Here is a 14,111-nt window from a genome sequence, read left to right as displayed (position 1 = left end):
TACTCGAACGGGCAAAAATCGCTCGTATCCGCTCACTTTATCTTTGCACGAAAACCCTTCGTGTTTTCGGACAAAGAGGGGCAGCTGTGAGCACGTGATTTTTTCCCTATATGAGAATCACTCCCAAAAAATCCAAAATAAAATAATTTTTATTTGCGTGCAATTTTGAGAATTTTTGTGACATTTTGGATAATTATTTGTATTTGTCTGCGCATGTTTATTTGTTTAAATTAATAAAAATATTAAAATATGTCGCATTTCCATTTTAGTATTTATTTAAGTTTGTTTACAAAAATAAGAAAATCATAAAAATAAATGTACGTTGCATTTTTAGCATTTAAACATCTAAATTGTGCGATTTTGTCGTTAATTGCTATTTAAATGTGCGATAATTATTTTTAGAGTTAATTAGTTTTTTTTATAAGATAATTTAGTTTATAATTTAATTTAGAATTTTAGTTTTATTAATTAGGAAGTAAAAGAAAAGAGAAAAAAAATACAAAGAAAATCGGATTGGGCCTTTTCTTCAATTTTAAGTCATAGGCCCAAAGAGACCCAATCTTCCCAAACGACCCGGTCCATTTCAAACCGGGTCGACCCAGTCCATAACCCAACACCTCTATTTCCCTATCTTTCAAAAAAAAAACCTAACATTCTTTTCTTTCACTGTTGAAGCCCGCCCCCCCCTCTCTTTCCTTTTTCTTCCTCAAGCTCCAAGTAAGCCATCAATGGCTACCCTCTTCACCATCTCCACACACACACACACCCTCACCCCGTCACACTCACACACCCCCTCACCCCGGCACACTCACACACACACACACGTCAACACATACACAATGGAAAACGCACACACGCAGCAGCCGGAACGGCTGCTGCTTCTTCTTCGTCCAAACGACCAAACGACCCTACTATCATCGCGCAGCTGCTGCTCCGTCCAGCCAGTCGCACATAGTCCATTGCATCGTCGACCACCTTCGATGTTTCTTCGTCTCCGAGCAGCCATGAATGAGCTCGAGCTCAAGCTTTCATGGCTGCCGACTTCGACCATGGCTTCGTCCAAACGAGCATCGTCGCTGCCACCAGTTGAGTAGCATTGCTATTGCTGCTTCGTCCACCTGCTGCTGCTCCGATGAACTACTGCTTCCATGTCGGGCGACAGCATGAATTCATGATGCTGCTACTGTTTTGTGTTGCTGCTACTATTTTGTGCTGCTGCTAATTGATTCGTACTGCTGCTGCCCCTTCATCTTCGTTTCTTTCGCCATGGCTGCCATCACAGTTTGTCGCTTCGTCATCTTCAAGTCCGTTTATGTCAAAGTTTCGTTGGTTTCGTTTAAAGTTCGTTCGAGTTCGTCGTTGGTCATTTACGGTTAGTTGTTCTAAGTTTTATTTCGTCCGTAATTTGTTTGATATTTTCAGATTTGAAATTAGTATAAGTTTGTTTCATTTTTCTTATTTATTTTTAGATAGAAATTGTTAGTTTAATTATAATGTTGTTAGATTTAAGTTGAAGATTCAATTAAATTATTTTTCAGTTTATTTTATTAATTTAAAAGGATTTAATTTCAATATAGAAGAGTGTTAGTTTAAATCGTTTGAATCCGTTGTTTGTTGTTTAATATAGATTTAATTCATGTTCATTTTGTTTGAAGTTCGTTTTAATTCAGTAATGTAATGTGAAGTTATGTTTTGGTTTTAAATTTTTTTTTTCTGATTCAATGTAGCTTTGCTATAATTTTGTTGGATTTAATTTAAAAAGATCATTTGATTATTTGAAGTTTAGTGATTTGAATATGTTTATTTGTTTTGTTTAAGCTTAATTCGAATTTGAATAAAACTTGATTATTATTTTTGTTGAAACTTTTCATTTATGTTCATACTTTGTTTGATTGTTCTTGAATCCGAAATTAGTATAAGTTTGATTTTCTTGTTTGTTGTTTATCATTTATGATTATTTCTTCAGTTTGTTTCATGATCTTGTTTAGTTTAATATAGAAATTGTTGGTTGTAATGTTGTTAGATTTAATTTTAAGTTCAAATGATTATTGAATTTAGAAATCTGAATATACTTGTTTGTTGTTGTTGAATCTGAAAGTAGGTTTGTTTGTTGTTAAAAATATTGTTCAATCAAAATAATTTTAGTTGTTTCTTTGTTGTTCATCATTTAGTTTGAATTTGTTGTTGAAAATTGTTTAGAAATTGATCATATTTGTTGTATTTTGGTTGAAATTAATTAGGTGAATTGGTTATAGCTGATGGGGGTAGTTTGGTAATTTGCAGTACGTTCAGGGGTAGAATGGTAATTTCAGTAAGGTCATAGGGGTATTTTTGGAATTAAAATTCTGAACATTTATTTATTTTGAGTGTTTTGTCCATTAAAATTAAGATAATATTAAAATAATCAATAATGGGGGGACAAGATATAATGGTGGGGAATAATGCAATTATTTAATATAAGCATGAGAGACAAGATATAATGAGGTATTTATTTAATAAAGTGGGGGACAAAACATTAGGTAGTGGGATTAAAAGGGGGATGAGTGAGAAGATAGTGAGTTTTATGTTTAAAAAATGCTGAAGGATGTTAATAAAGAGAGGAGACTTGATCAGATTTTGGAGGAAAAAAAAAGGAGAGAGAAAAAAAAAGAGAAAGAGAGAAAAAAAGGGGCTGAAGATTGAAGAGAGAGAAAGAAAAATTCCGAAAAATATTAAAACTTTCAAAAAAAAAATACAAATAAAAAAGGAGTTGGAAATTAAAAGAGAGAGTAGTATACACCTGATAAATATTCTGATATACGGGTTTAGAAATTAAGGGTTAAACATTAATTAGTCTTTCAAATCTGAAAAGATTCCCTTGGCTTTGTCCGTTGTTTGTTGTCGGTGTTTCTGGATTTTATTTTGATTTTCAAATCTGTCACTGAGATTTCTGTTGACTGGATTGTTGGTTATTATTGTTGTTGTTGTTGTGTTACGTACTACGTGACTGACTTTCTTCTTCTTATATTGATAATACCAGGTACACAACTGTAATTTTGGCATTTTGTAAGCTGAAATGAAGAATGGAATTTTAAATTTTTAATTTAGCTTTTTTTTTAATTAATTGTATTTAGGTTATTTCATGTATTATTATTCTGTAAATCGCCGTCGTTTTGCATAATTAGGCATATTGTAGCGATGTATTAAATAATGCTTTGCTTTAACCTGATTATTAGGTAGTATATATTTAAGCATGTTCATTACTGATTAAACTGTCTAATAATTAGAATAAGAAGAAAATAACGAAAAAATGACTTTATTAAATCAGTTTTGGCAAAATTGACTAAGTTCACTATTTATAAGGGTTTTAGTATCGCCAACATTAAGTTAATCGAAATCATGTAGCTAAATTTAGTTAAAACATGAATTTAAATTAATTTTGCGAATCAAGTATTAGGACATGATTTGAATTAAAACAAGGTTAGTTAAGTTTAAATTAATTAAATTTTAGAAATACGCATTAGTAATCAAGATTGTTTCTAATTTTCAGTAGATGTAAATAATTAATTTCAATAGCTCAAGTCATCTAACAATATGATTTTAATCCGGTTATGGGATAATTAGTTTCTTTTAAAAATATTATTTGACAATTCCATATTGTATTTATAATTACAATTTTAGTAATATTTCTTTCCACTAATATTTGTTTTAAACTAATATTTAATATGTTATTTTTAAGTATGTAAAGATTTATTTTATATTTATAGACAAAAAAAATAAAAAAAATAATTAAAAAAAATATAGTCATTCTAGGATATTCATAAAATAAGAGAGGATTTCGCTAAAAAAAAAATAATATAAACAATACAAAAAAAAATTTGTCGGGTCCTCCAATCTTATTTATTTTTATTTTATTTTATTTTTTTTTTAAAAAATACTTAGATTCTGGGATGGATCGTTTAGTAAATTTCACGGTCCTACCAAAAAGTATAACAACGCGTAGTCTTTAGGCACGTATTTAATAAGGGTATTTTCTTAAACATGGGTGTGCATTTATGTAACTCAAATCCCAATCTTGGCGGAGTCAAAATGCGTCAACAAATCACGTGTACACTGGTTGTGACGTGATTCGAGATGCGTTTTCACGATGTTGCAATTCTTGTATAAAATAATAATAATAATAATAATAACAATAATAATAATGATAAAAGCGGGTCAAAGTTAAATTTGCATATAAGTTCTTAATTGTTTAAAAAAAATCAGATAAATAAGCCAAATATAATAGTTGAGCGACTGCGCTAGAACCACGAAATCCGGGAATGCCTAACACCTTCTCTCGGGTTAACAGAATTCCTTATCCGGATTTCTGATTCGCGGACTGTTAAACAGAGTCATTCTTTCCTCGATTCGGGATTCAACCGGTGACTTGGGACACCATAAATCTCCCTAGTGGCGACTCTGAAATAAATAAACAAGTCCCGTTTCGATTGTCCTTTAATTGGAAAAAACTCCTTCACCCCTCGCGGGGCGGAAACAGGAGGTGTGTCAACATTTCAAGCACATATTTCTTACCAGACATTATTGTAGTAATATAAAGATATTCAATCTTTTCATGATTTGTAGTCTCAATATGGTAGCTATTTTGGCGAATATCTTTGAAACTTAATAAGTTTCTTGAGATTTACTACAATATAGTGCTTCATTAATAGCCAAATTTGTCCCCCCTGGTAGTAATAAATCGGCTCTTCCAGAACCTTCAATTAATCTTGTACTACCAGATATTATATTAACATTGGCTTCTTTCATTACCAGATAAGAGAAATATCTCTTATCTCTTAAAATGGTATATGTTGTAGCACTATCCAGAAGACATATATCATCTTTATTAATCTTGAGTCCAACTGAAGACTGGAGAATTTTCATATTCTTCATAAAAATCAAAAAGTACATCATAAGAAATATGAAAGACAAACAGAATAAGAACATTAAGAAATACATTAGAATTGTAGAAATTAGCAACACATGGCATTAGGAAAATACACTCAAGAAAAATAAACTAGTTGCAAACATAAAAAAAATGACAATTTTTATTATAGATTCATTCCCCAGTAAAATGATTAGTTCTTCAGTCAATATCTTCAAAGAAGTCTCCAGCTTCTAAATGTGTAATATTTGCTAGGCCTCCAAAATCATCATCTTTATATGCAAGATGTGCCTTAGAATCATGTTTGTTTGAGGGACCTACTTCGTCATCATTATTTTGAAAGGTCAAGTGTGCCTCCACATTATTTTCTTTCTTTATGAGGGAGGCTTGATAAAGTTTGACAAAATGATCCGGCGTACGACAAATGCGTGCCCAATGACCTTTCATACAACATCGGTGACACATATTAATTTTAGCTTTTGAAGGATTAATTTGAGAACCCTTATTGTTCTCCAGTTTATTTCCACCATAATGACGATAATTGTTTCGTCCTCTGCCACCTCCACATTTACGACCATGTCCATGATCACGGTAATTATTTTGTTTTCTTTCAAACTTATCATATGTTGCTACAACATTCACTTCCGAGAATGGAGCTGACCCAGTGAGACGAACTTCATGATTTTTCATTAATAGAGTATTTTTCTGCTCTGCCACAAGTAGGCATGTGATTAACTCAAAATATTTCTTAAAACTTTTTTCACGGTATTGTTGTTGTAGCACCACATTTGAAGCGTGAAAAGTAGAAAATAATTTTTCCAATAAGTCCTCATCTGTGACAGTGTTTCTACATAATTTTAATAGAGAACTTACTTTAAAGATAGCAGAATTACACTCACTTACAGTTTTAAAGTCTTGCAACCTTAAATGTATCCACTCATATCGAGCTTTCGGTAATATTGTAAGTTTTAGATGGTCATATCGATCCTTCAAATTAATCCACAATTCAAGTGGATATTTTACGGTTAAATATTCAGTTTTTAACCCTTTATGTAGATGATGACGAAGGAAAATCATGGCCTTCGCTTTATCCTGATTTGATGCTCCATTTCCTTGTATAATAGTATTTCCAAAACCTTTAGCGTCAAGGTGAATTTCAGCATCAAGGACCCATGATAAATAGTTCTTCCCGGTGATGTCAAGTGCCACAAATTCAAGTTTTGATAAATTTGACATAGTGAAAACTATCATAAAAGATAAATAAGTTAGAGAAATAATTATATTAATAAACAATTAATAAAACAAAATGAGTAAGGGAAAAAGACGAAAATAGAGTTATATCATGTAAACAACCTATTATTTCATTTTATTTTGTCATAAATTGGAAACAACATACTATTTCATTTCACTTTATATTGTTGATATATATATGTGTTAATAGAATTGAACGTGACTAACATTATTTATATGTTTCAATCCAATAAATATAAAGTAATTAAACTAATGTGAAATTATTACTTGTCAATTCATTTCTCACAGTTCTTCAAAATGCCTTAAATATATATTTTGCTCCAGGAAGTCCATGAATATTTTAAGTATGTCATTAGTGGATAGCTAATTGATGACTTTAAGGTCATCTAAGAGTTGAGCACTGAAGGAAATAGTTATTTTATCACTGCAATGTACTTAAACTATTTAAGATGCCCAAGAGCATAAGTAATCTGCAAACAGTAAGCATGTGATATATACTACCATAAATAAAATGAATATAGTGATACATACCTTAATAAAATATGACTCAACTTAGCGGGGGTTAAGAATAAAATTAGAGCTTCGTGCTGATAACGTGTTATAAAATAAAAGCAATTTTGTGTGTCTTTACCCACAAAAAGAAGAGATAGAAAGAAGGAAGAACTCTTTTCTTCTTTCACTTTTGTGTGTCTTTACCCATCCGATACAAGGCTATTTATAAGCCTAAAAAGTACACTTTCTATTCACAAATAGTAAGAGGAATGGAAATACTCAACATCAAACATTAAGGGGGAAAGGCAGAATACATCTGGAGACACCTAAAGTTGGCATCATTTTTCATTTAGACACCTAAACTGAAGGTTGTTCCTATTGAATACTTATACTACACTAAACTTGTTCCAATTAGACACTTTTTTGATAATTAGTCAAACTTACAAAGTGTGCAATGCACTCGCGGCTGACGTGACGAATGATAAATAAAAAAAAGGATATATATCATTTTGAGTTAAAAACAAAGAGAAAAAACTATTTTAAAATCTATTTAATAACAAAATAAAAAAACATTCACAAAAAGAAAAAGAAACAAATTTACACCCAGAAACTCTTGCTCCGAACAAGACGCTCGTCGTGAATTTCGTCGACGGCAGTGTGACTGTTAACGGCGATGTTGTTAATAGAACGGAGGTTTATCGGAATCGGTGGATTTTTGTGTTATCTGTGTCGATGTCGTTAGATGACGCCGTGAATTTGCTTGATTACGGCAACTTTGCACCTTCTCTGGCGCCGATGACAATGGAGATCCATTATCCCGTTGAGATCAATAACGGTTTTACTGATGGAGCTCAATATCCGGTGTCAGCGTCAATGGAGATTCGTTATCCCAATGAGATAAGTAATGCTTCTGTCGCCGGAGTTCATTCTCCGTCGCCGGCGATTATAAACATGCTTCTGCTGGTTATAGAATACCAGTGCAAACTTAACAAAAAAACATGATAATTGAATGATGAAATGGCTAAGAGTTTGTTAGATTTGTAAAGATTCACAAGATGATGGATTAAAAGTGCATATATTATATAACATTAAAGGTTAAGTGTGCTTAGTAAAATATCTCTAGGACTAAAATTATATCGATATTTATGGGAGTAAGATCTCAAATTTCCCTTAATGGTATCCAAGCAATATATAAATTGAGAAAAATCATAAAAGAGATCATATATTCTACTTCAACTCGATCTTTTTCTTGTATAATTATTGAGTGGAAAAACTGGTTTAGAAGGAATTTTCTCATATTAGATGGTGTAGGTTAATGCCATAAAAATAACGAAAAAGGATTAATCAATTTTCGAGCTAAATCAATGGTAGAGGCATAACAATGGTGGAAATGGTGATGGACATAAAGAAGAAGAAGGAAACAAAAAAGACAAAAAAAAAAATTATATTTTGGGCTCTTCACGTGCTTGTATTGGGTGAAACTCACTCTATGTGCCAACTCAGCAAGAAGTGCCTAATTGGAACAAAGTTCATGTAATGTACGTGCTCATTAGGAACACCCCTAAGTTCAGATGTCTAAATGAAAAATCGTATCAACTTTAAATGTCCCCATATATATTCAGCCTTAAGGGAAATGGGTGTCCATGCATGGGCATCCACTCCTTAAACTATTCACAACAGTCCCTCCGTTGTTCTTTAGCTGTAGACAACATTTAACTTTAGCTGATTTTTTAAGTGAAAACAAGATAGATGAAGAAAATATACACGTTTACACTAATCCTTAAGAACCAAAAATGGTTTAACATAGAAAACCACTGATTGCTGACCCTGCTAGTCTCATTTCAAAAGTAAAGCTTCTAAATCCTATCAAGATATGTAGTTCCATAGAAGTGTAACGAATGAAGCTGCATACAAACTAAGCAGTACACCAAAATTTTCTTCATTATCTACAGAAAATAGCAATGTTAAATCAAGCATCTGTTTGTCACTCCCAAGCATTCACTCTAACTAGTGCTCTGTCCTATTCAGTTTTACCCATAATTGGGTTATTCAATTCTGTACAATGATGGTCAACAATATGAGACAAAGACTTGAATGGGTGATTGCTCCTTGTGTATCAGTAACGTCAGTTTCCTGGCTTCTTGACTTCCTTGCATTGGTGCGCAACCTGTGCAGCTATGGCACCAAAGTGCACAAAGAATTGTCGACTAATCTCCACTATGAGGTGGTGTGAATCCTATACATCGATTAAGATTCTCGATGGATGCAAATGACCTTGTTTGTCAGCAGTAAAGAACCTCCAAATTCCATTCCCTTTCCTTTCTCCACCTGTCGAGACCTCCAGAGACTACAGAAGCTCATTGTAGCAACAAATCCTCGTCTCTCTGCAATTGCTTGAGCCTCCTTTTTGCATATACAGTGATCAACACTGTTGTAGCAACAGTGAAACTAAATCCAAGAACATTAAGAATAATCTGTGGAGCTGATAAAAAACGTTGCTCTTGCGAAGCATTTGCAAGAGTCTTTATCAGGATGCCACTGCAAAGAAAGTTGGAAGAAAACGTATTCAGCAAGTGAAACTTGTAATGATGAATAAGCGATTATGTATTGTAGTGGAGCAGCATACACCGAATGAAACCCTCTTAAAATTACTAAAGGCCTGCTTTGTATTCAGGTAGCTTTCTCCCTGAAAAACCAACAAAAATCCAAAAGCTCAAAACCATCGAGCCCTTCCCATCGCACTGCACCCCTCCCGTGCTCCTTCCATTACATCCTTCCAAAGCAATAGTACAGAGGAAAGGAACCAAAACCCAAAGAATCACAGACAACCAGAGTACAAATCGAGAAAGGCAATAAAACTTATGCTAATAGAAATACAGAAAGTGTCGATATCAAAAACTCTAGCAAAGAAGCCAGGAGAAGACAAAAAAATCAATTGCTTTATTCCTAAAAGCATGTATTCATGGACTACAATTACCTTAAAAGGATTTAACTAGAGAATTCCCCATCATTTTTTCTTGTATAAATATGTCAGCCAAATGATTCCCAGTCACAAGCTACTGTTTTTGTCTCCACACTTTGTGTAACTCACTCAAATTTAACAGTCATATGAAGAACCATTGTTGTCAATGTGAGCCCTTCCTTGCAATTAACTAATTATTTATGGGTTTTGGAAACACTTTTAAGTGTTTAATTAGCCTTATAAACTTTAGTTACAGCCACGAATAATGAATCTTTTTTTTAACTATCAAATCGCAATTCACTACATAATATATTTATATGAAAAGAAAATAATGATTTATGCCTGCCTCCAAGTCCATCTGAGCATATAGTTTTATTTCTCATGTTCTATATGCAAAAGGCAAAACCTAAAACATTTTCCAAAATAGGTAAAATACAACAAAAATTGCAAATTACTGCTTTTGAAACATGAAACAATAGTTGCAACATTATCCACAACTCTGTCTATGATATTGCATGCATACAATGACCATCTTCGAATTGTGTTCTCCCCCACACACCCCCTCCCCATGAAGGGAGAAAAATATAGAACTAATCTGAGAAGTCAAGATCATTGAAGGTCGTAACAGAAGCAGAGTGCAAAAACAAGTTAGCACAAGCGAGGGGGAAAAACAATATAGAATACTGCAAGAGATAATCTAGGACAGCAAGAAAATGAAAAGCCTAACTTAGCTTTTCAAACAAAAAGAAATGACAGAATGAAAAGCCAAGCGTGAGCATCCTACAACATACAGTCCCCCTAATGCCAATAATAAAATAGAACAAAGAAGTAGGGTACTGATTACAGTCCATGTCTAGAGCTTTTAGTTAAGCAACGTCTATCTTACCACAAAAGGACAATCTTACCGCAGAACTATGTAGATCACAAGGATTTTTACTTTGTTCCCTGTCGTATTCTTCAGCATTAATTATTTTTAATTTTTGACTAACGGCATAGTTAATCAAACAAAAAACAAATTCATGAAGCCGAACAACAGGAAGAATTAGCTTTTTCTCACTATTCAATTTAGTTTTTTCAATATCCTGCAATGATCTTCACTTATAAGTGGCTAAGTCAAAACTATATGGCAGCAGAGAAAAGGAAAATGTGCCCTAAACAAATTTTCCACCAGCATCAAACAAAGTTATGCACACACATCGAACATGCTAGGAAAGCTTACTAACAACTCAAATTGCTACTACAGACCAACTCAAGCATTAACCAGTTCGATTATAACATAACTTGGAGAAGAACATTTGATATTCTATCCACATGCATATAATCTCCTTCCACACCAAGGAACAGATCACAACTAGAGAAACCAATGTAGGTATACAAGACTAGAAAAAGATAGTGGTGCAACCTCATTGAGCACCACATTTGCATTGTCAGACATCAGAGCCAAACTACCTATCTTTGAATGTGAAGTGTATAAGCTTCACATTGAGTCGGTCATCAGCCTTAGAACAAGAGAACTGAGGCAAGTCAACATTCTTTTTTCACGGATAATAGCATTCAGTAGAGTATCCAGATGTTCACATATATGGTTCAACGGAAAGGTTGCTTTTATTTTCTAGAAATAGAGGTATGGCGTGAGGCAAGGGATTGAGACATGGAGGAAGGGAAGGAAGGACCTGGCCAAAACCTAACAGGCAATTTAATTGATCCAGATAACTGCTGTCGTAAGAATACATCCAGCGAGTCAATTCTCATGAACAAGAAAAGAAAGAGAATGCTTACGTGTAAATTGTAACAAATATTTCTGGGACCATGCCAACGAGTGTCCCCAGCAAATAAGGACCATACTTGACTCCAGTTGCCATTGCACAGTAATTATAAACTATATATGGAAAAGGGGAAATCCTGATCAATGCAACAGCTCGAGCCTGGTTAAACCAATTCCCTTCACCAGCTAGTCTTATAATAGAAGCATTCTTGGGATATCTTTCTATCCAGCTCTACAGGAGAAGAAAGAAAGAGATTATGAAATTTATTTTAAGTAAAGAAAGCAAAGTGACGAAGTGCAATCAGTCTGCGAAAGTAATGAAGTACATACTTGGATTCTGTGATGGAAAAGATGACCTATGAAATAAGGAAGAGATACACCAATAGGAAGTGCTCCGATGATAAGTAGAAAACCATATCCATATCCGAATGTCATCCCAGCTACCCACATGGAGGGAGTGGAAGGTAAAATGAGGGTTGGGAAAATTGCCACTGAAGCATAAACTAGAACTGCAAGTACCGGAGTACTGAATGTTCTTGTCTCCCAATTTAGTATGGGAATAATCTCCTGAAATAGGAAAACAACAGTCAGAAATTGATATGATCCAGAAATCATAAAACCGTCCTGATCTGCATCATAATAAGTGCCACCAAATCAGAGTCAGCAGAGGGAAATAGCATGATGAATGGAGTTAACAGTCGATCCGTCAATGAACTAAGCCTAGTACTCTATACACATTATGCTCTATTCAGGTCCATTTCGTTCCAATATAAATGAATGGAATTAACTGTGTGACTTCAAAAAACAACCTCATTAAATCTTATCTCAAACTCTTCATCTAATTTAGTAAGCAGCACTGAACTCATCAACTACAGCTATACAACAATTCTTCCACCTAAAGTACTAACTCTGGTAAGTACTCTAAATCCAACTCACTCACAAAACAGCCCATACATGAGGTCAGTTTAAGCAGCTCAGACTGACTCCATAATCAGTTTAGTTAGAATCAGGAGCCATTAACAGAATACTAAATTAATTGGCTACAAAGACCACATATTTTACAAGCAACAATCTCTATTTTTTGCTGAAACTTCAATAAATTCACTTAAACGGTGGTGTACCGGCCAGCTTGCGCCACTTCAACTATTCCACCGGGTACCTGCTATTTTTCCACCAGAAGAGATACCGGTTAACTTTGACTACCAAGACATAGGCAGATACAAAAAAATCAACTAATGTTTTTTGTCGAATTTGAACCCGAGATCTCATGATTCTCCTCTCACTCAATTGACTACTAGGTCACACCCTTGGGTGCAAATTCACCAGCATCTATAAAGAGTACGACTTTCTCACATGCTAAAACAAAATGATCACCCTCAAATATTCACCAGCATCTATAAAGAGTATGACTTTCTCACATGCAACAAATAATACAAACAGCTACATAATTCGAATAGACAAATATTTCCCAAAAAGAACAAAAGTAAAGCTAAAATTGACCTTATCCATGAAAAAGGGTCCGACCCATTTGAGAAAAACAGCAGCCAAAACTCCAACAAAAATGAGGAGAAGCACCAGCTTAGCCCACCACCAAAGAGACCAACATCTGCTGCTGCTGCTATTGCCTCCATATTCAAGGCCTGATGATGATGCACCCAAGCAATTGCAACCCCCACCACCAAAGAAACCATTTTTCTCCTCCTTTTCCAATTTTTCCCCACCTAATTTTACATAACTACCCTTCAGATCCTCCTCCCTCTCCAACCCCAATAACGGGGCTGGTACCACCACCACCAACCCTTCCTCCTCATCCTTCCCAGCATACGTCATTAACCACTCAATCAACAATCCAATTCTAATCAAAATCCAAAACCCAGATTGGGTTTTACTCTTTTTTCACAAAATAACCGTTAAACGTATTGATTGGCTCCGGTTCTTTATGAGGAAAAAAAAGTGTACATTTTAAGCCCTAATAAAGGGATTGGATTGAGAAGAATTGAAATGCGTTTGCGTAAAGATAATTCTATTACGTGTCTTCTTACGTATGTGACAGACACATTACATACATACAAATACAGTCATTACACAAATATTGGATGCTGATGAGTGATGATGAAGAAGAGGAAGAAGAATGGTAGATGAGAGGAGAAGCAATCAGTTATACTAATGAACAGAAAATTAAAAGAAAAAAGGCTTTTATATTTTAATGAACAAAATGAAACCGATATTTTGTTGAACTTGGTTACAAATTGCACTATAGACAGTCCCTTAGTTAGCTTTCGGCCATTGTTTTAATGAAATGACAAAAGTATCCTTCTAACTTTTTTATTTTTTATTTTTGTTATTGTCATTAATATGAAAATACTACTCTGCTAGATTTATGGTTCACGTGAGTTCTAACCCTACGTTAAATACATAAATGGGCAATTCATTTAGTAAGATTGTCTTATTCAAAGTGGATTTAAATTATATTCGACACTTTAATGAGTAATAAATATTTTTTGAGTTTAAATTTTATGCAATAATAGATTATAAATTATTTGCATATGAATTGAACGAAATAAAAAGTGAATTTTGTTATAAAGAAATGGGATTTGAACTCTCAGTTCATTCAACTCAAGCTTTTAGCTCTTCTTCGTCTCTGATCAACAACAAACTTTGCTTGAAGTGTTGGATTGTGAATTGGGTTGTTAGGGCCATAGAGTTCCAATTTGCTCATAAGTTGAACGGTTTGACAG

General features: G+C 33.8%; 1 protein-coding gene across 1 annotated transcript; it reads right to left on the bottom strand.

Annotated features, from left to right (window-relative positions):
- Positions 1-8,551: 8,551 nt before the first annotated feature.
- Positions 8,552-13,535, bottom strand: LOC107786579 (uncharacterized). Its single transcript, XM_016608082.2, has 4 exons — positions 12,874-13,535; positions 11,704-11,940; positions 11,388-11,605; positions 8,552-9,184 (listed from the first exon to the last, which is right to left on the bottom strand). The coding sequence occupies exons 1-4, from the start codon at positions 13,201-13,203 to the stop codon at positions 9,004-9,006; spliced, it is 966 nt and encodes a 321-aa protein (XP_016463568.1). The 5' UTR covers positions 13,204-13,535; the 3' UTR covers positions 8,552-9,003.
- Positions 13,536-14,111: the final 576 nt, after the last annotated feature.

Source organism: Nicotiana tabacum, chromosome 1 (genome assembly GCF_000715075.1).
Source record: "Nicotiana tabacum cultivar K326 chromosome 1, ASM71507v2, whole genome shotgun sequence".
Classification (NCBI taxonomy): Eukaryota; Viridiplantae; Streptophyta; class Magnoliopsida; order Solanales; family Solanaceae; genus Nicotiana; species Nicotiana tabacum.
Note: the sequence above shows the minus strand (reverse complement) of the source record. Positions and strands in the feature narration are given on the sequence as shown.